We start from the raw sequence: 23160 nt of genomic DNA, 5'->3' as shown, positions 1-23160 counted from the left end.
AGATTTTAATCAGCTATCCTTCAACATAATCACTTTGGTTTAATTTTATTTAGTGTACTCATAACTGAGTAGGCTAGTGTTTCGTAATAAGGTTCTAAGCTCCTGCATTGTGCAAGCAATTTTCAGTATATCTAGACAATAACTCCCTGCTAAATTCATGTCATAATACTTTTATTATTCGTGGTTGAAAGCTGCATATGTTGTGCAAAACAGTAAGGCTAGGCTATTTGAGTAGTTTTTTTTTAATTTTTAAAGGATTTTTTCACATTTCGTCATCTTCTGTACAGATATGATTTAACTTACTGTTTGTCAATTTTATGAAGTTGATGTGTACTATGTAACTGTTTTGAGATCTTTAGCGAAGTCACTTATTGTTAAGATTTCTGTAATTTGTGTAATACCAACTCAGCTTGATTTTTTAGTGACTCATTTAAAATGTTTCATAATTTTTTCAACCTCAAAGAAAGTTGAGGAATGCGACATATAGAGATTTTCATTACTATCAGTACATATCAGTTTGAAGATTGTTTTGAGGCCATATTCAATAGGATATGGTCAAGTGATTGAATTAATTAGCAATAAGCAATATTCAGTTTTTCTGCCTAAGTTGTATTAAAAGAAACTACATATAAACATATATAATAAACGACGATATTTTCTATAAAGTTATGTAACTGTCTGTTTGTCTTTTTATCATTGTTAGGCCCTGTCAACTACATCATAGTCTGTAGACTTGGATAATAAGCATTTGTTTTAATTTATTCCGGTAGCCAAGACATATCTCTGTGTCAACAATTTGTTTGTAATAAGGCATGATTCGACATTTGATGTGGAACTTTATAATGTTGAATTGTACTACGTACAGCTCTAATGATACTTTTAAATTTATAAATCAGTGTTAGCTTGTGATATTTCTAACATGTATAACGATCTAAACATATATGATGGATAACACCCTGTGTATCTTCTTGTTTATACTGCTTGTATTTGTGTCAGCAAAAGAACAATACAAAATGATCTTTGAATTTCATATCTTACATTTTTTTCGGTTTTATACACTTAGGACCCAAAAAAGAAATACAGATATTTTCTGATATGGAATTTCAAGGTCTGTTAAGCAGCGGATCATACAAATGTTACTGGAACCGTGTTTTTCTTACCGGTCCATTTGGTGTTGGCAAGACATGCTTAGCCAAAATTCTAGTGGGAGATGAGGCTCCAGAACAGCGAGAGTCAACAGATGGTATATGGATTTACCTCGGCAGAGCTGGAATGAATATAAAGGAACGTTGTTGGGTTTTCTTGGAAAAGGGTACTAAGTAAATTTTAAGACTATAAACAATAGAAATTGACTGAGCATATGCATCTCAGAGTAATTGGTTTAATTTTGAGTAAGGGATTGGACCAAGATTTCAGGTCATAGTTCGATTTATAATGTGAGGTGAAAATGTATCTCGAGCTACACTTTGAACTTAACTTAATTATTTGTTTTATTCGTTGGTTTCCATCTATTAAATTGTCTTTACTTACTCTTTTGACCTTTGCTGGTAAATCCTTGGTAATCCTAACATTATTATGTTTGATTTTTCTTAAACTAACTAAATATGACTATTTTGGGGTTACCATAATTAAACATGATTGTGAAACGTTCGAAAATCACTGATAGACATATATAATAACAACATTAACGGTATCAATTTTCCTGCATCAGATGCGCATTTTGACAATACATCCAAAATATAGCCAAATCCGTGAAAGGAATCAGAGCTTTGCATGATGGAGATACATTCCTTAATTTATAATAATTTCTAACATTTTGGTTGTCTGTTTTGCACAAGTTTTCATACAACTTATCTGACACTATATAAAGACGTACATATATAGAATTCTATAACTTGTATGCAAATATGTATAAGTCAAACATTCTGCACAACTCAGATAAATCAATTTTTCAAACATTGCCAAACAATGAAATCATTATGTTTTATTTTTAGAAAAAATCTTGTCTGTTCTCCATACAACCTTTAACAGTCTATCTGTGCATTTTTTTGCGTGCCTATAGCTACTTGGAAATTGTTAATGAACACGGTCATAAGGAAAATATATATGTAATTGGACAATAAGCCTTGTGAGGACGAATGATCAAACTGATATTTTGTAGCGTCAAGTTTGTTTCCTTTTTTCAAAACTATTAAATTCCTTTGTCATCAGACAGCAGCTGGTTAATTTAATATATAACCAGTCTACCACTATCCAAGTACTATCTCTGTGCCGATATTGGTTATATGTTAGAATTAGCTGGTACTGGGATGGATGTTTAGATTATATCTTGTAGCATTTTGCCATTTGTATATTAAACTAAAGGCATTCATCCGATCAAATAAACGCTTAAACCTTATAATTTCATTATTCATTCATTTTCCTCCATTAAAATTTTCAAACTGTCAACAATTTATATAAATGTTGCAAATAGAAATTTAAAAAAACTTAGAATATATTTTGTTTTAAAACCTAACTTGTTTGAGTGTTTATTTACTACGTTTTAACTTTTTGTTTCCAATCTTTGAGAAAAAAAACTTCAATGATATTTGTAGTCAAACTTATCGTATTCTTATATAAATTATAGATGAATTTTTATCATTTTAAAGATCAATGTAATAGAAACAACATAAATGCTTAATAGCTGTAACAGTTACACCTGAGTTAAAATGCACAAATTACTTCCAATACATTTGAAAGCTTTGTCTTTTATATTCTAATTGTTAAGGGAGACCAGGCAAAATAAATATTGTCACCATTGGTCTTTTTGCAAACGGCAGTGACAACCTCCTAAAAGTGAGGCGTCCGTTTGGTTGTGCGATGCATACAATTCACAAGCATTTAGAATGGGAATGTTAGATCCGATGCCTCAAGTAAAGATAATGTCATCTAAGTTTCTGTCCCTAGCCATTTAAACCTCGTTTTACAGTGGCATCCTTAATTTCGCTGACCTTCATCCTGGACGGCATCGTGTACTGGACCTACCTATTTTATTTAGTATTTACTTGTTCGCGTCCTGAAAATGCATAACATATTTCCCACTGGATGTAAGGCAAACAACTATTAGCATTCAATTCTAAACCCTAGGTTTACCCTTAAATAGGGCCCCTTAATTACTTGTTCGAAATGTTTTACATTGTGTTGTGTCATATAGTGGGATTGGTAATCGTCATTAGAAATTAGTTATCAATTACTTTTTGCAATGTGATCATATGTAACCAGGCTATGACTTTCTTAACCATATTTCGTAATCTAAGTATTTCCTAAGTTGACGTGAATCAATATTTTGTAATGATCAAAACAAACGTTTTGGAAACGAACTTCTGTTTGATCAATCCGATATATATCATTTCAGGGACAGAGGTAATCGTAATCAGTATTCAGTTGTCATAGATAACTCTTTGCAATGTGATCACATGTAACCATTCAGTGTCTTTCTTAAACATATGTCTTAATCTAAGAGTATACCCTTAGTAGATGTGAATTTATGTTTTGAAATGATTAAAACAATGTCTTTGAAACGAACTTTTGTATGATAAATCAGATTACATATTTCAGGGACTATCTTGAATGCAACAGTGCAAAGTTTACTACGAAGTAAAGAAATGGCAATTTCAGGTGTTGTAAAATCTATTGAGGAAGTGGCAGATTGTAATGATGGTAAACATAGGGAGGAAATCAAAAACAAAGGTTCTGTATCTTTCCGTCTAGATGCTACAAAACGTATAGAGGAAATGCCAGATCTAAGTGGTGTAAAGTCTAATATCAGAACTCCAGGTGTTCACACGATAACGTCAAGGTTGAAAGCTTTCTTCAGTCTCCCAAGTCGAAAACAGAAAGAATTTAAAGGTATGTGTTGTTAATATTATGTGTAAATATGAATCCTGCCATATTGTGTAGACGTCTTGTCTTTCTTGTCAGTGTTGTGCTTAATTTTGTCCATGTTACAGTTTATGTTAACCAATAACGTCGTAAAACAGTGAATAGCTGCGAAATTTCACCACAAGGTTCCTTTCGTCAAACAGGAGGTTGGGATTGATTTTGATGGCTATGGCCAAAATTGTCTAAAAGGACCAAAAACTAGGATGTATATGCTGCTGGGCAATTATGTGTGTATCTCTATGAAATTGTACCACAAGGTGTCACGACGCCATCGAAAGATTGGGATTTTATTTTGTGTTACTGTCCAAACTGTTTTTGAAGGAGGGGTCCAACAAAAAGTATTTTTTATGTTACAGGACTTGTGTATAAATGTACGGATATCTGTGAAATTGTACGACAATGTCCTATACATCAAAATAAGGGTTGGGCTTTATTTTGGTTATTATTGCCAAATCTGTTAAAAAGGATCAAAAATTAGAATTTAAAAGTTCTCAGACAATAGCTTGTGTATCAATCTATGGCTTTCAATGAAGTAATAGCCAAAGGTGTCATACTAAAAGGGAAGGTTAAGAATTATTTTGGGGATTATAGTCAAACTGTGAAGGAAGTAGCGACCATAAAGACTAAGATTTCCATGTTTCCTGACAATAACTTATGTTAAAGTCTATTGGTCTCTGTGAATTAAAACCCGAAGGCTCTGTACTGAAAATGGAAAGCTTGGAATGACTTTAGGGGTTAAACCCTAAATATTTTACTAAAAGGGGTAAACGATACTTTTTTCTACTTTGAATAAATTGCTTTTTTTATAGAGTAATATCAATCGGGTTATAAATCAAAGACTTGAATTCTTCTTGTTCTTTGAAATGCTGAATCTATCAATGTAATGTATTCATACTTTGAATTTTGGACTCTTTTTCAAAGCTGGTCCTCATCGAGGTCAAGAGAATCAAAAATGAGACTTTGTTCGATACTATTTATTTTAATAACCTTATGCCAGAACAAAGATGTCACCATTTATTTTTGCGACACATATCCTCACTGAACGTGGTTGCATCTTAATACACCTCACACAGCAAAATGCATCACCAATTTTAACAACTTTTTACTGCCAAGAATGGAAAAGTCCTACGGATGACTATATTATATTCCAAGTCTAACCCTTGTGTGTAAAATGGTTTAGCTCGTGCATGTATCATTTTAAAGATCTATTAAATATTCTATGTTTTTGAATCATTGATTTAATTGTATTCAAACATGGCTGCTTAAATGAATATCATTGCAATACATTTCAAAAGTCAACACCTTTGAAAAGTGAAACAATGCTTCGTGAATAATGATTTGTCTGTTTACAAAACTTGTTTGATAAATTTTTAAAAGTGCAATTATGTTTTTTTCAATATCTAGGAAATTTAATAAAAGATACACGATTATCTATAACCTTTCATTCAATTTTTACATACACAAAGCAACTAATATCTTTTGTTTTCAGGTCAAAATGTTGCTCATCTTAAATCTTCAAATGATGAAAGTGCTCTGATGCATGGAGCTACCAGAGATGATAGTGCTGGGAGAGGGGGAGACTCGGAAGATATATTGACTGCCAATGACATGTCAGAGGATGAAATTATTAAACTAATCCGATCTGAATGTAATAAAGGCAATTACGAAATGATAATTGTCCCCATTGATTTATGGGACTTTGGCGGTCAAAAGACATATCACTTGACACACCAACTCTTTATATCTAGCAGAGGCACTTTTGTATTAATCTTCAATGGTAGTAAAGGTATCCATGACGACACACCTGATTACATAGACTTACCAGGCTGTAATAATCAACGGAATACTGCAGGTATGTTATCATTTATTAATGGGTAAAACAATCTGTCTATTTCAATACAACGAATATATTTTATAATCTTTCGATATACATGATATAGGTAAACTGTAGATTGCCTAAGCTTTCATAGAGCATAAAAGGCCTCAACATAAAAAAAAACAATATGCTCCTTAGTGAAGATGTATACAGTAACAGAGTCAGCAATACAACATCTGGTATTGTTCGTAACATCTAGATAAACTGACTATTCATTGTTTTAAATCGAAGTTTGTTTTATCCAGTATAAATTTCATTTTCCTTTCTTAAAATTTAAACACAAAGAGATGAAGACCAATTTGTGAATGCTGATATGTATAAAACTGATTATGTTTAAATCCTACATTCTTTTGTTGCGTAATTCAGTTTATGATTCATACAAATAACAAAATATTGTTAAAAGCTATGTCTGCGAGAATATAAAATATGTTCACCCCATAGGAAAGATAAATCAGCTAACAACAGAAATGATAGAAAAGTTGTTTTTGTTTTAATTCAACAATGCTGCTAACAATTGAAAAGATATCTTCAATTGATATGATTAGATAGTGGTTGTGAGAATCAATTATTTTCAGTTCTTTATAAATGCCTATTGTTCAGTAATTATTGGCAGGCAACTTTATACTTTCAAACATATCAACATGTATGCGTGTTTGTTGCAGTCTATCTTGTCCATTGGGTAAATTCAGTCCTTACATATTGTAAGACTTCGGCTGATAATGGAGGATACCCAAAAATCAAGTTTGTTGCAACACACAAAGATCAAGTAAAAGTAAGTACAGGCATAAATTCAAGAACTGTGTAACTATAATTCTTTGCCATGTTATACAGAGTTCAATTAACTGTTGCGTTAACAACTCATCAGTCAGTTTTCTCCTATGTCCCTGACTCTTTAAAAAAAATTGAAATAAGTTGAATTTATGAGCATGCCATTATGAAATTGTTAACGGTATTTTGATCAGCTATCTGTTTTCCAAGATGGTACTTATTTTGTATAATTAAGTTTATCAGATTGTGGGATTTTCACAGAAAGGGTGTTTGAAGTTTTTTTCCCACATTTTCCTACCTTAGAAATGAGTGATTTTCAAAATAAAATTTTAAATGATGAAACAGATATGTGCTATCAGCTCCTATTGTGTTAACATGCAATGTAGATCCTTGAAACCCTGTAGAATTTATTGTAGCTATGTACCTGCCATGTAGGGTCTAAAAACAAAATTATAATTGTCTAGACTAAATCATTCGTCGTAAAGATTTTAATGTTGTTTGAAAGTTCAGATCTCTGAAACTTCAAAAAAAAAACATGAGCCTGGACGTTTTGTGGGAATTCTGTTTTAAAAAAAAAGGTGCATCTGAGATTTGATCCATCAAAAATCATGGCCGGTGTGGCTTGACTTATTGAATGTAGTTTGAAGGCATTTTTGGGCTTATCTCTATAAAATAGTAAAGTGTCCATGTGACAGTATAAATGGTCAACTGTTTTCCCTATGGAATTCAATGTTGGAACTCTTGCAATTACAATTTCATTTTAAGCAAATATCATGGAATAGTTTAAGTGAGAGGAAAAAAGTTTTGACTATTCTGTTCATACAATAAATCATTGGTATCGCTTGATTCACTGAATAGTGTATATACATTTTTCATTTGTGTATATTTTAGGGTGATATTGAGGAACAGAGACGAATTTTAGTAACCTCAATTGAAAAACTCTTTGAAAATCATGGAGGAAAACAACATCTTCAATATGAACCACTTATTTTTGTGGATGCAAGAAACAAAGAGGACAAAGAATTAGACACATTGAAGAAACAGTTGGTGGAAGTTGCATTAGACCATCCTAGTTGCGGAGAATTAATGCCAACCACGTTTGTACCCCTTGAACTTCAATTAGCCAAAAAAGCAGAGGAAAAAAAGAAAGTACTATCCATTGGTGAACTGAATGCCCTTAACCAGCAGAATGAAAAACATGCATTAACCCCTGATCAGCTACAAAAGTTTCTGAAGGTTAATCATGCCCTTGGAAAACTGATCTACTTCGATGAAGCTTGCTTGAGAGATAACGTTATCATAGATCCAGTGTTTTTGGTAGACGTGCTACGTTCCATCGTTACTGATGAACAATTTTGGCCAGAACATCTCACTGAGGTACTTGGAGAACTTAAAGAAAGTGGAAAATTGCTGAAAAAGGATTTACACGAAATATGGAAACAAGACTGTTTCAAAGAGATCTCAGAGCATAAAGAATATATGGTAGAAATGTTAGTACATTTGGACATAATTTGTCGACAAAAGGACGATGAATATGAATCAGAATTGTTCTTAGTTCCATGCATGATTGGAACCAAAAGAGAAGACAACCCACAAATAGATTTTGACAGAAGCATACATCTGGCTTATAGGTTTAAGGAGGAAGTTGTGCCACCTGCTATCCTTTACCGGTTCATTGCGACTTTCATATCAATGTGGAAGCTTCGAGTCAGCTCTAAATCCAGTCGTCTGATGATCTTTACAGACAGTGCTGATGTTACAATTGATACTGAACACGATATGAGAATTGACATTCAGGGAAACAGAATCATAGTTTCTCTTTCTCACAAAGAAAGCCAAATTTCCATTGTACCTACAATTGCATCAACAGCTCAGGAATGCCTAACACATGCCATTACACGCATTTCCAATTTCTATTTCTCAGTTTCAGAAGATTCTGGTTGTACTAGAGATTTACCTTTTACCATTCAAATTGGTATAGTTTGTGGGTCAGATATATGCTTTTTTGACCACATGTTGAGATCTAAGGAGGAATGGACATGTCCCGATCACAATAGAATACACAAGACTAATAGTGTGTCCAGATGGTTTGCAGACAAGGTATCTATCTTTTATAGAACGTTTTTCAACCTTTTGCTATTGAATGAAGAGTCAATTACCTTTTGAAGGTTTGAACGGTCATTTTGAACTTATAATCATATGAAAAATTAGAGCAATTATTTAGATGTGTTCAGTGTTTCAGTAAATTTTCCGACTTCTCCTTGCAATAACCCTAACCCTAACCCTACCTCTAACCAATGAACTGATCTTAACTTACTACAAGTCAATCATTTGAACATTACTGAATTTACCATTGTTTATAAGTACATGAAGTATAAACATTGACTGGATTATACAAATGACTTGACAAAGAACACAAACAAACTCTTTTTTAATTTCATGCGTCCAAAGTGCTTTTCTGATTTGATCTTTATCAGGAGCGCTCAATGCTAAATTTTTGAAAGTCGAGGTTGTATAAGAACCAAAACTGTTTTTAAAAATCTGTAAGAAAGATAAGAAAGAGCTTAATCACCATGTAGGGTTATATGTAGACAAAATCAAATATAAACAGATAAAAAAGTCAAAATGCTAATCTAAGAACACTCACCGTTACTAGTTGGTATAAATGCAAAAACCACTGAAACAATATTACGTGCATCTCCATCATGGCTCGCGGGTCTAAATATTATTTTTTTTTTAATATTGGATTTCGCTTTTTTTTCTATATATACACTTCATCCTATACTTTATAGAAAAATAAAATAAAAAATCTGGGTTCATCGTTCATTTAAGCTTACATTCTGCCTTCGAAAGAAGCAGGCATTTAAGTTAAGGTACTCATCCGGTTGAACAAATAGGAGAAAAGGGTAATATCGAAATAAAAAAAGAACTAAATTTCAGCAATCGCTTTTAATGTACAACAGTTTAGTTCAAGTACAGCTTATTTGAAAGAAATAATAGAAAATATACCTCACGGTATAAGATATTTCAATTTTAATGCAAAAAAATTTCATTGTTTTCACCAAAAGAGGATAATTTGGAGCTTTTTTAATGATAAAAACATTTGAAAAGTCATTTAGTGCGAACACGAATTGATTTTTTGGGTTGATTTTTGTACCATATAATTGAGTAACAACTAATAGTGTAAAATAAAAACTTTTTTTATAAAAAAAATGTTTAATATTTTGCTGTAATTTTTGTACCCTCGAGCCTCCTAAAGACATCATAAGTTCATTAAAATGCAGCTTTTGTTCATCTTATTTTACAGTTACCTACGGAGGGTGACAGATGTCCAGAATATTGTCCTGGTAAGTAATGTCTTATGATTTCCGTCATTAGTTTTATTTACTTGTATTATAATATTACACATAAAAACATTAGTTTAAAGATTTTTTTTTATGTTTGTTTATAAACATAAAAAAAAATGTTGTGGATAACCCAAAATGACAATCCCCCCACCCCCAAAAAAAAATTAAAAAATTAAGAAATAATTGATGCAAGCTTTACGTTATTGTAGTTTTAACATGGGTAGGCTTTATATCGTTGGATATTATTTTTGAACGACCGATAGTGAGGGCTAAAATAACACAAATGTAATGCCTACCATGTTAAAACTACAACAAAGTATAGCTTGCATCAATTATTTCGATTCTGATTAGGACAATTAAGGTAATTTTTATGTCCGATGTGTATAAGGGTAAAGCAATTGTGTAGGCTCTTCAATGAACCTCCCTTTTTTTTGTAAAGAAGCAAACAGCTGGCACTGTGATTTTCTAGATGGAGGACTTTTTGAACAGTCAGCATGAACAGTTGACGTATATAGGTCAAATATGTCAATTTCGGAATGCAACACATTACAGTCATAATAAACGAATTAGTAACAATATGTTCATCATGTTAAGAGTTTGGAAGTGTTTGAAGTTAATGAAGTAAATTAAATGCATGCCAAATTCATTATTCTGAAGTAGTCAATATACGCATGTGCACAAATTATTTGATTTAGAGCATGGGTATATTCATAAAGCGAAAGAAGCATACATGTATTAGAATTCAATATGAATAAAAGGCAAATTATATGGTCCGAGACCACAATTGTCGTCCCTTGATTTTCGTTGTTCACGAATATAGTCCCTAGTGTTAACAGTGGGTTACTTACCAATAATTTTTATACCTCTTCCAAATTTATTTCTCCATGTTCAATGCCTCAAATTGTAAGTAGGGGGTGAAATTACACTGTAAGAAAATTTGGGTCAAGAATTTTACAGGAAAGTAGTGATTTGGTCCAGTTGAAAAAGGTTAAAAATTAGCACTTCGGAAGCTGTCAAAAGATTTCAAGACACCCTTAACACAAAATTGTCCATATTTTGAGTTAGATACGATGAAGTTTTCTATAATTTTGATATAATTTGTCCAAAAAGTAGTGCAACACACTGTAAAGTTTCATTGAGAAAGCGCAGGTGGGATTTTTTAAATTTTCATTTATATTCTAAAAGAAATGCACTACGAATTAATTGTGGTCTCGGACCTAGTATATAGTTTGTATATAAAGCATTGACATATAATATGAATGCATATCTATTGATAAGTTCAAAGTCCACTCCAATATTCGATGTACATAAATGTAACAGTGTCGTATCATCATTTGGTTGGAAAATTAAAAAGGGTAGATAACTCATGCTGATTTTTTATGAGTAAGATTTGTGTGCACTTACAGCAGGGACAATAATTCTTCTGTATGTGCTATACCACAAAATCATAGTACTTTACATACAGTTGTGAAAAATTTAAAAAAAAGTATTCCCTTGAATTTGCATTTGTAGGTAAGTAAATCGTCATGCTAATAACAATAGGTTAAAGTCCGATATATGTTATGTTCTTCATGTGTATATCTATGTATGTATATTGGAGAAGAGGTTACTTAGTTGAAAAATGTCTAATTCATTTGTCCTTTTTGAACAATAACATATGTTTAAACTAACTTGGATCATTTATGAGTAATAACTTACAGTTAAGCTCGAATGTCTATGATGTTTTAACTTGTATAACTGAAGTAGAACAACAAATTGGACATTTAGTATTACGACTTTGTACTTTTGATTGATTAAGTTTCAATATATTACAGGTCTAGATATGGCATGGTTAGACAGCAATCCAGATGATAGACATTTGGGACGCTTAGCGGCTGAAATGACAATGGAAGACATACGAAAAATATACATGCACCTAAAGGGAAAGAAACCTGCTAGGTCTTGGGAAATAATTAACGAGTCAATCAACAAAGAGCCTTTTGATATCAAAGTCAAAGCTTTGCATGATTGGAAGAAGAGCACGGTACATGCGTCATTCCAGCACCTTCAGCAAAGTATGAAAGAGGAAGATATAGACTTACACATATTATGCCAGGTAAAAAAATCGTATGCATCGTATATAACATCTTAAATAACATCTGTTGTACCAATTGACATATTTTCTACAAGCTTTAACAGATGATTTTAATGGGTGCCACATATGGAGCATGACCTGCCTACCCCCTCCGGAGCACCTGAGATCAACCCCAGTCTTTGGTAGAATCGTGTTGCTTAGTCTTAAATTTTCTATATTGTGCCTTCTGTACTATTGTTTGTCTTAATTTTTAGCCATGACGTTGTCAATTTATTTTCAATCTACATATGAGTTCGACTGTCCCTCTTGTATCTTTCATCCATCTTTTTTTAATGATTTTTCCAAATTGAGAGTGACGATCTTGACTTATGTCATTTTATAATAACAGTACTCTTTGTTTTTTACAAACTATCTTAATAAAAAAACTAACCCATTTAAGAGCAAAACTAATCTGCAAATAAAAATAAACAAATATTGAAATGTGAATGCCGGTAATTGTATATATCTTTTTTTACAGCAAGTACTACTTTTCGATTTTGTATTTGATTTTGCTTTCCAAATTTTTTGTGTTCAGAGACATATATGAGTATAAATGATAGAAAACATAGATCTGGCGTTCCAAATCGTTTGATTGATATCTTAGATGAGTTTGTTTGTCTCCTCTCTCTCGAGATCATTCATATTATTGTAACAATGTTTTAAAATAAAAATAGGTCATATAAATTCTGTCAACAGCAAAAAGGTGATTTTATACCAAAACCCAGTGAGTGCTTCTTTATTTCATAAAACAGAAAGACATGAGGATGCGAACGTATGGGCTTAAAAGAATAAGTGTCTAACTTATATATATGGGATAATACAGGAAACCCCAACTTTTTTTATTAAAAAATTGTGTGTTTAATGATTGATATGCATGTCATATTTCAGATTTCAAGAGAATTCCAAAAAGAGTTTGGTAAGTGAAACTTTTAAAAAATTTAAAATGTAATTCCATTTTTTAAACACATTTCTGGATTAACATTGATAAGAAAGGTCAATCGTATAACTGTATTTGGGTGCAGTGGCACCAAATTACCAAACCGTTTAGCTTCGTCTGTTTGAGGTGGAACCTTAGTTTCCGACTTTATATGTAACTTCTAATTTTTACATGGGAGAATATAAAACATATGTCTTATTAATCATGTCAGTACTACTGACCACGTAACTGATTTACCCTTTACAGACTAACACGCTTCAGGAAGAGGAATCGAACAACTTCTACAATGCATTACAAGATAATGTTTTATAAACTAGGTGAATATCGTATCTGTATTTACCTTAATTAGGAAAGCTTACAACAGAAACTGATTTACCCTTTACAGACTAACACACCTCAGGAAGAGGTATAGATCAACTTCTACAAAATAAAGATAAAGCTTTATAAACTAGGTGAAGATCGTATCTGTATTTACCTTACTGAGGAAAGCTTACAACAGAAACTGTGAATGTTAAATATGTATTACCGCATTGGAGATATTGACCATATTAGACATAAAACGATTAACAATAAACACCAACTTAACTTTATTGACCTTATTCCCTCATAAGTTGACAGAGAGATAAATATAAGATCACTTTGTGGACCTTATTCCCTCATAAGTTGACAGAGAGATAAATATAAGATCACTTTGTGGACCTTATTCCCTCATAAGTTGACAGAGAGATAAAGATAAGATCACTTTGAATATTGTCAGTATCGAAAGATCGACTACTGAACTGATGATACTATTGGGATCTTACAGTTCACCAGAGGTGGCATCACGACTACTGAACTGATGATACTATTGGGATCCTACAGTTCACCAGAGGTGGCATCACGACTACTGAACTGATGATACTATTGGGATCCTACAGTTCACCAGAGGTGGCATCAACCTATAAATAGATAATGAAAACACTATTAACATTGTATCCTATGTTGTTTGTATTCCTTACATGTGTTATCGCCTCTTAACAATGTTACATTACTACTAAAACCGTCATTACGATAATTTATTGTTTTACCAGTTTTTCTTTTAGTTATCCTTATGAATGTTGGGGTGGTTACTTCTGTAAGATAATGAAATTAGTCATATCTGCAGACAGATCATTCATATTTTCTAGCTCTTAGTTGCACTTAGGTGTTCATTTCCTCTTAATATTCACATTTGTTGATAAATAATCATGCATCTTTGAGTCATTTTAATAGTAAATGGTGTAGATTAGTAGTTTCAATTAAATAATTAGCTTTGGAACACTGTAAAATTATCATGTTTTGGGCAAAAAACTAGTGTCAAATTATTTCAATAACTATTCCGAGATTATTACTACTTTCAACAAGGGTTATCATAATGTGTTGCACATTTTTTATGTTTGTATACGTCATGTGTTATATTTTGTAATTGTTTTGGCTATATAACTATTTTGATCTGAGCGTCACTGATGAGTCTTATAAGTCTTATAATCCTGGTACCTTTGATAACTATTATGTAGGCGAAACGTGCGTCTGACGTATTAAATTATAATTCTAGTACCTTTGATATCTATCTGGGTGCCAGCATTCTTTATTCCTAGGTTAATAGTACATGTAGAATAAAGCTTTGAAAACGCAAAATTGAAAAAATACACATATGAAAGGGTGGTATAATTTTCAATGAGACAACTCCTCAGCAGAGACAAACCGAGGTACAAGTTAACAACTATTAGACTAGTATTCTTTCGTTTATACATTGTCTTCTCATTATAAAACACGAATTGTTGTGTTTAGACAGTTGTAATGTTGTCTAATTCGGCTTCAATATGTTCTTATATGGTTAATGATTGTCATATTTACATTTATATCATTAGTTTCTTGAAAATACTTTATGTAGCCATATGGCATGTATGCTACCAAATATTGCTAAATAACCTATATCAAATTTTGAACCTAGAAAATAAAAGTTTTGTGTTGATATTTTTGGGACATAGTCGCGTGGATATTCTTATGGTTAATAAATGATAAGACAGCTGAGTTTATGACAAAAGTTAAAATAAATGTTAAAGATAAGAAAAAAATTATAATGCTGTTAAAATGTATATACATTATAGACCAATCAAAGGAGAAGTTACTCATTAGACCATCAAGTACCATTACAAAACTACTGCCTGACCATATTGGAATTCAAACATTCCAGCTTGGAATAGAACTTGGGCTATCAGTTGTTGAGATGCAACACATTGCAATGAACCACGTGACAAATCTTCGTGGTCAAACAGAGGAGGTTCTGAACAAATGGAGGACACTCCCCGAAGCTACATATGGAGTTTTAGTCAATGCTCTCTATCGGCTTGATTTATCTAGTGTATTATCATACATAACATATGAAGAAGCATTAGAAGAAATATTAAAAGTAGGATTAGAAAGAAAGATGGAAGTAGGATTAGAGGAACAAATAGAAGTAGAATTAGAGGACTTAGTAGAAGTAGAATTAGAGGAACAAATAGAAATAGGATTAGGAAAACAGGTTAAAGGTGTGTTAATTTTGACATAGTTTTCCTTTGTCTGACATCATATTTGTGCATTGACTATATAAAACGTAAAGAATTAGATTTCAGATCAATTTTACTCCCTTTATTTCTGATAACCTACCTATCAAAATCCAATGTCACTTAAAGAGTTTGAACTTTGGTGTGGTTTCGACAAATACAGTTATAAGGCAAACTCATTGGCAATTGTCAAGTTGTGTCAATTGTAAGTTGTCTCATTTGCAATCATACCACATCTTCTTTTTTATAACGTCCATATGACAAAATACCTGATAATGAGGTCAAATAAATGGTTCTTTTGTTAATTTTGATATTACGTGCTAAAGTGAGTCCTTTCTTTTATTCGCACTCAAATTTAGTTCATTAACGTATTCATATTAAAATGAATTGTCGCTACAAAACAAACAGATAAAAAGATAGCAAACTCAAAGTCCTAAGAAATAGCAAAGAAATAAAATCAAGCCACAAACTAATTATACAAATAATATAATGCTTGGACAACCTTAACATGCTATAAATCAAACCAAAAGCATACTTCAAAATATGATAGATAAGAACTAAAATCACATATTCCCTCTTAACTGGTATGTCAAACAACAAATAAACTCATCATAGATACCTGGACTAAATTTTGTATATACGCCAGACAAGTGTTTCGTGTACAAAAGACTCATCAGTGACGCTCGAATTCACCCAAAAATTAAAAAGGCCAAATAAAGTACGATGTTGTAGAGAATTGAGGACCAAAATGGAGCACAGATTATTGAACAAATAGAAATAGGATTAGGAGAACAGGTTAAAGGTGTATTGATTTTGATATAGTTGCCCCTTTGTCTGACATCATATTTGGGCATTGACTATATGTAACGTGAAAAATTAAATTTCCTTTATTTCTGATAACCTAATATCCAATTGCACTTAAAGGGTTTGAACTTTGGTGTGGTTTCTACAATTACAGTTATAAGGCAAGTTCGTCCATATGACAAAATACCGGATACATGTGATAATGACCTCAAATCAATGGTTCTTTGGTTAATTTTTATATCACGTGCTCAAGTGAGTTCTTTCTTTTATTCTTACTCAAATTAAGTTAATGAACGTATTCATATTAAAATGAATTGTCGCTACAAAACAAACAGATAAAAAGATAGCAAACTCGAAGTCCTAAGAAATAGCAAAGAAATAAAATCAAGCCACAAATCAATTATACACATAATATAATGCTTGGGCAACCTCAACATGCTATAAATCAAACCAAAAGCATACTTTAAAATCTGATAGATAAGAAGACTAATAAAGTAAAAGCAGTTGTCTTATCTGCTTTAAAATCATATATTCCCTCTAAACTGGTATGTCAAACAACAAAAGGAGCACAGATTTTTGGATAAATTGATATGTGCATGTCTATCTGTCAAAGGACATACAACTTTGAACAAACGGTCTTCATTAATTCATCAGCATAATTTTTCTGCTTAATGCAAAACAGATAAAAAAAAATACAAAATGTGGATATTTTGCAGACGTATAATCATATAAAGCTACGCATGCTACACCACGTGAACAATTATCAAAATTAACCAGAGATTAATTTGCTACTGGCTTTAGGGATTATCGAAATATAATGCAATCATACACAGATTTAGAGAATACACAAGAAAACAAATGTCTACTTAAAATGATAGTATAATAGTTTAATCAGATTTAATTTGTCTTTCCCAAATACAGAGAGGATTATACAAGATATCGAAATAAGTCAGATTTTAGATTATATGATAACACATTTAGTGATATCATCTGATGATAGACGTCGTATTGAACAGCATGCTGGACAAGACGATCAGAATAAAGCCTTGCTTGAAGTAGTGAAGGAAAGGGGAGAGTCTACTTATACAGTGTTTGTTGATGCACTACGGATAAGTGGATACACTGATTTAGCAGATGAATTGAAACGCGATTCAGACGAAGAGGGCTCAAATGAAGCATTAGAACCACCTCCAAATGAAGGTATGAACTTTATTTTTGTAATGAAAATGTACAAATAATAGCATTTGTATAACATTGATGTTCTTGATCCAATTTTTACTACAATGTCTGTTTGTGTTTTTCATTTTAAGCCATGGCGTTGTAAGTTTATTTTCGATCAATGAGTTTGACTTTCCCACTGGTATCTTTCGCCCCTTTGTTTGACTGTCCCACTGGTATCTTTCGCCCCTTTGATTGACTGTCCCACTGGTATCTTTCGCCCCTTTAGAAGTTAAACGAGATCTAATGTTTGTATTGAAAGGCGGAAAGTACCAAAGGTACAAGCAATCCAGAAGATGATGGTAAGTTGGATTATCAATTATGCAAAAAGAAAAAGCAACAGTTTTTAAAGCACTACATAGGAATTAAACATTGCAAAAACCCTCAAAATTAATGTTGAAAAGGAACTCTGATTTGAGCGGACCGTACAATCCTTGTGACATCGTTATTAATTTTAGGGGTCTGTATTCTATTTTTGTATTTTTTTTTTATGTCGTCGATATAATTGCAATGTTAACCTGGATGACTTGTGTTTTGTATTAACCATCATTCACTTAAAAGATTAAAAATACAATCAGTATTTGTTTCTACATTTTCGGTTAATGTTGGTCTTATTCTTATGCTGAGATTTCCCTCAAAAGTTTTGCCGCGATTTTTCCAAAACGATTTACTACTTCTGTGGTTATGATCAATGATCATGACTTCCCGTGAAACTTTCGTTGTTTATTTTAATTATACATATGTATAAAGTGATAATAAAAACTTCTAAACAATAAATTGTAGGATTGTCAAAGTGGAACATTCCAGTGTATAAAGTTCGTCTACAGAAGAATTACTCAAATATCGTTCACTGTATAAATCATGAGAACATAGTAGATCATTTAATATCATGTGATATTTTGACAATAGCTGATAGTCAAATGATAAATGCCTGTCCAGCACAAATACAAAAGAACAGAAAACTAATGGACATCCTCTTGCATGGGAGTGAAAAGGGATTTATTGAATTTCTAAAAGCTATACGAGAAGACTCTGTCACTACTGAACTGGCAGAGAAAACAGAAAGCACATTGGTTACAAGCAGAGATATATCAATCATGCAGGGTTGCTACAAATAAACTGAAGAGTAGGTTATCCGTATATTCATCCTGTATCTAAAAACTGAAGATCTTTCTATGTAAACGAAGATATTATAAATAATCTGAGTATCAAATAATTTGCAAAACAGAAATAACTATTGGTTTTAATATTTGGAGCTTAATATTACTTTTTGATGAAGATATATATTGTTAATTCTACTATAAATTTGAGTTGTGAATGAGTAGTTAAGGGAAAAAAACAGATAATAGCAACACTAAAACTAAACTTCAAAAAGACAAACACCAGTCCACCATACACTTGACACAGAAAAGTAAAGGTTGATCAACCTAAATGCATTTATATCTTCCCATTCCTTATATAAAAATTACATTCTCTTATGGCTATTGTTAACATAAACATAATTTTTTTGCATCACACTATACCAAGTGTGATACGAATAAGTGATATGTGATATGAGAAATGCGTTTATTTGATTGGCCTATCCATCATCATGAAACATATTACGATAGTTCCGTCTACTTTTTATTAGGTCACTGGTAACTTTCAAAGCCAAAACAATTTATATTACCTTAAAGTTTATAAAAATTGAATGTGTGATTTCTTCAATAATTTACAAACACTTACATTTTTCACATTGTATTCTAATCCATGTTTTAATTTATATAACATTTTAAAGCGAAAACTAAACAAATGTCAGGTTTTAAAGTGTGATGCTGCAAAATTACATATGACACCATGCTGGCATTTTATTTAGAATAGAAAAAATGTTTACAAGAAATGGAATAGATTTAACTAATTTTAAAAATGAGACATAATGTGATCTCAACTATCAGTATTTAATATAAATAGTAAATATAACTTGTGAAAGACTCATAATATCTAAAAAAAAATATATATCTCAAGACAACAATAAATCCGTTATGAAAGTTATCAAAGGTACCTGGATTATAATTTAATGCGCCATATGCGCGTTTCATCAGTGACGCTCAGATCTTCTAAATAGTTATAACGCCAAACAAGTACAAAGTTGAAGAGCATTGAGGAACCAAAATTCCCAAAAACTTGTGCCAAATACGGCTAAGGTAATCTATTCCTGGGATAAAAAAAATCCTTAGTTTTATGAATATTAAGTTATAAAGCATACAATTGTTTAATAAGGGATTTCAATATATTTTCTTAATTTCGGTGATAAGATAATGTCTAATTATTCCAGAGACAACGAATAATACCTGAGTTGGAATTCAATAAATCTCGCTAATATCAAACGTGTGATCCCGTTTTCAATATCAACATATCATGCTATGAAACAACATCCCAGAGAAGAAAATAATTGGCAGAAGATTAAAAGAAATAACCAAATCAATAATTGGTTAATGTTTATCTATATATTAACAACTTACTATCTTATTTTTTCTTGAATAATGTACTTTTTGCATTGTAACTGATATATAAATATTTATCTATATTTAATGTTAATCTAGTTTTTTTGTACAGTTATTATAGTAACAAATTATTACTGACTGATTTGAATTGTATTCATCTTAATTATTTTATATGTTATCATTTATTTTTTTTTCATAGATAACTTGATATTTATCTAAGTTTGTAAACTATTCTATATAAGTTTTAATATTTTGTGAAATGTTGTAAATTATCTAAGAGTATTGATATAACATTACATTATATTCAAGTAGTATTCTGTTGATTTGAATGAAAAAAATAGCAATGTGTATGATAGCTTAAAAAGACAACACGTGAACTGGACTGAAAACTTTTATATTGATTTTAGGGTGTGTTACTTGCGTTGTGTGGATGCATATGTTTCATATCTAAAAGAAACAAATGATTTGGATTTTTTTTTATTCAGTCAGGGTTTAATATGCTGCCTGTGCATATGTTTCATATCTTAAAGAAAACAAATGGACATTTTTTGTATTGTGTCAGGGTTTTATTGGTTACGAAGTGTGCTAGTGACGTAATACGGTATATATGGGGTCAGTAAATTCCATATGGGTGGGAGCGAAGCTCGAATCCCCATATGGAATTTACTGACCCAATATATACCGTATTACGTCACTAGCACACTATGTAACGAATTTATCTTACCGAATATCTTAACGTGTAAAATTTAGACTTGTGATCTATCAAAAAATGAGCAAGCCAGTTCAATACTGTTAGCATTTATAAACTACTTCCATTGGTCCTCCAAGAATAGCCAACGATAACAACTTGTTAGGTTTAAATGTGCTTAATGAATTTATTTCAATCTTAATCATCAATGTATTCGTCTGTTGAAACCTTTATGATTTTTCTCAGTTCCGTTTTGTTTTTATAAAGGGACGTAACACCACTGCTAACCGTGTATGAAATAAGCCCCGCCTCCCAGCTACCTAATATGGAATATAAAGGGACGTAACTCCGCTACTAACCGTGTATGGAATAAGCCCCGCATCCCTAATAACCTAATATCAAATATACACGGTCTTCACGTGGACGCTTTTAACAAATCACATTTCTAGAAATGTATAGGAGGTCAGATAAAATGTGTTACCTGCGCTGTGTTGATGTATATGTCAAATACCTAAAAAACAAAACATTCATTTAACTTTAATTTTTATCTTGATTTCAGGGTTTGTTACCTGCGCTGTACATGTGTGGATGTATATGAAAGATACCTAAAGAAACAACACATTCATTTAACTTAATTTTTATCTTCATTTCAGAGTTTGTTACCTGCGCTGTGTATATGCACATGAATGATACATAAATGAACAACAAATTCGTTTGATTTAAATTTTATATTTATTGCAAGACTTAATGTCTGTCCTGTGTGGTTGTTTATTTATGATACCTAAAGAAACAACAAATTCATTTGACTTAATTGTTAAATTGATTACAGTGTTTGTTGCGTGCGCTGTGTGGATGTATTTGTACAATACCTAAGGAAGCAAACAAATCATTTGACTTAATGTGTATATCAATTACAGGGTATGTTGCCTGCGCTGTGTGGATGTATATGTCAGGTACCTAAAAAAACTAACAAATCATTTGACTTAATGTGTATATCAATTACAGGGTGTGTTACCTGCGCTGTGTGGATGCATATGTAAGATACCTAAAAAAAAACAAATCCAATTGACTTAATTCCTTTCTTGATTTCAGGGTTTGTTACCTGCGCTGTGTCGATGCACCTGTATAATACCTAAATGAACAACAAATTCGTTTGACTTAAATTTTATATTTATTGCAGGACCTGTTGTCTGTCCTTTGTGGATGTTTAATTATAAAACTTAAAGAAATATCTAATTTATTTGACTTATTACTGATAACAGGGTGGTGTGTCTACATTGTGTGATACCTAAAGAAACAACAAATTCATTTGACTCCAGTCAGGGTGTGTTGTCTGTACTGTGTGGATGCAATCTCTGTTCATACGTTGTATGTCTTTGTATATACGACAGTGATGGATGTTCTTGATGTGGTAGAAATGTCTATCATTTACTATTTTACCGTTAACGTGTTTAATACTGTCACATTCTGTATAATTATGTCTGTAGCAAGTCAGAAGACATTGGTTGTCAATTTTGCTGTATAACATATTTTTTCCATTTTGTACATACATCTTTCCGGTGGTTTTGTAGTTAATTAAGAATTATTTAGATTTATGATGGAAGCCTTGCTTATGTTACTTATTGTTGAAGGATGTTAGTTGGCATATACATTGTAGTTTTTACGTCATTTGGTTTGTGTTGCAGAGCTGTCTTAATGATATTCTTACCATATTTTCTTACTTTTATATTAAAATTCAATAAAATTAATAAAAGAAACAAAAGTTTATAATGCATGTAACTGTGAACATAAGAAATATAGTTCATATAGTGTGGCGGAAGGTATTACAAAAAGGAGGAGAGATTCAATGAAAGGAAGGAATTTAATTTTCATACAATAGCTGTTAATTTAATTTGACTGCATCTCATATTTCTCATACAAAAATAACAAGTAATGTTTTCATATAGTTCCTGTTTTCCTTCTGTTATAAAACTGTTTATTTACTTTAGTCATCTCCTTTCAAAAGTATCTGGAGATTGATCATTTAGACACCCTCTGTGAATGATCATGATTTAAACATGTTGGATTTAAAGCATGGCAACATTGTGGGCAAGCATTTCACATTATATCATAAAACGTCTTTTCCAACTTCAACAGAATTTGGCAAAAATATTGTTATTGAACTGTTCTCGAGATGCGATTGCCAAATCACAATTGAAGAACGTAACCACCAGAGGCATATGTAAGTTCTAATTGATAAATTGAAAATTATAATAGCTGAAGATGAAGATTTTGACAATCAGATGCATTCAGTAATTATGATAGATGAGACAGTTTTAATACTTCTTGATGAAGAACCCGACTACAAAAGACAATTTTTAATTCGATTAGATGATGACTGCGAGAGGCAATCTTTTATTCTAAGTTTTTGGGAATTTTGGGAATTCGGCTACCAATAG

The 23160-nt window shown here is 31.7% G+C and overlaps 1 protein-coding gene across 1 annotated transcript; it reads left to right on the top strand.

The window, feature by feature from the left end:
* The first annotated feature begins 3644 nt into the window (after nt 1-3644).
* On the top strand, nt 3645-20590 carry LOC134694075 (uncharacterized). The gene is made up of 11 exons (XM_063555069.1): nt 3645-3888; nt 5411-5773; nt 6460-6569; nt 7457-8665; nt 9873-9912; nt 11727-12007; nt 12914-12941; nt 15092-15514; nt 17255-17533; nt 18335-18677; nt 19866-20590. Exons 1-10 carry the CDS (start codon nt 3645-3647, stop codon nt 18667-18669), a joined length of 3312 nt encoding a protein of 1103 aa, XP_063411139.1. The 3' UTR covers nt 18670-18677; nt 19866-20590.
* Nucleotides 20591-23160: the final 2570 nt, after the last annotated feature.

The sequence above is a fragment of the Mytilus trossulus genome, chromosome 13, assembly GCF_036588685.1.
Source record: "Mytilus trossulus isolate FHL-02 chromosome 13, PNRI_Mtr1.1.1.hap1, whole genome shotgun sequence".
NCBI lineage: Eukaryota > Metazoa > Mollusca > Bivalvia > Mytilida > Mytilidae > Mytilus > Mytilus trossulus.
The sequence above is the reverse complement of the archived record's forward strand: the minus strand, read 5'-3'. Positions and strand labels throughout refer to the sequence as shown.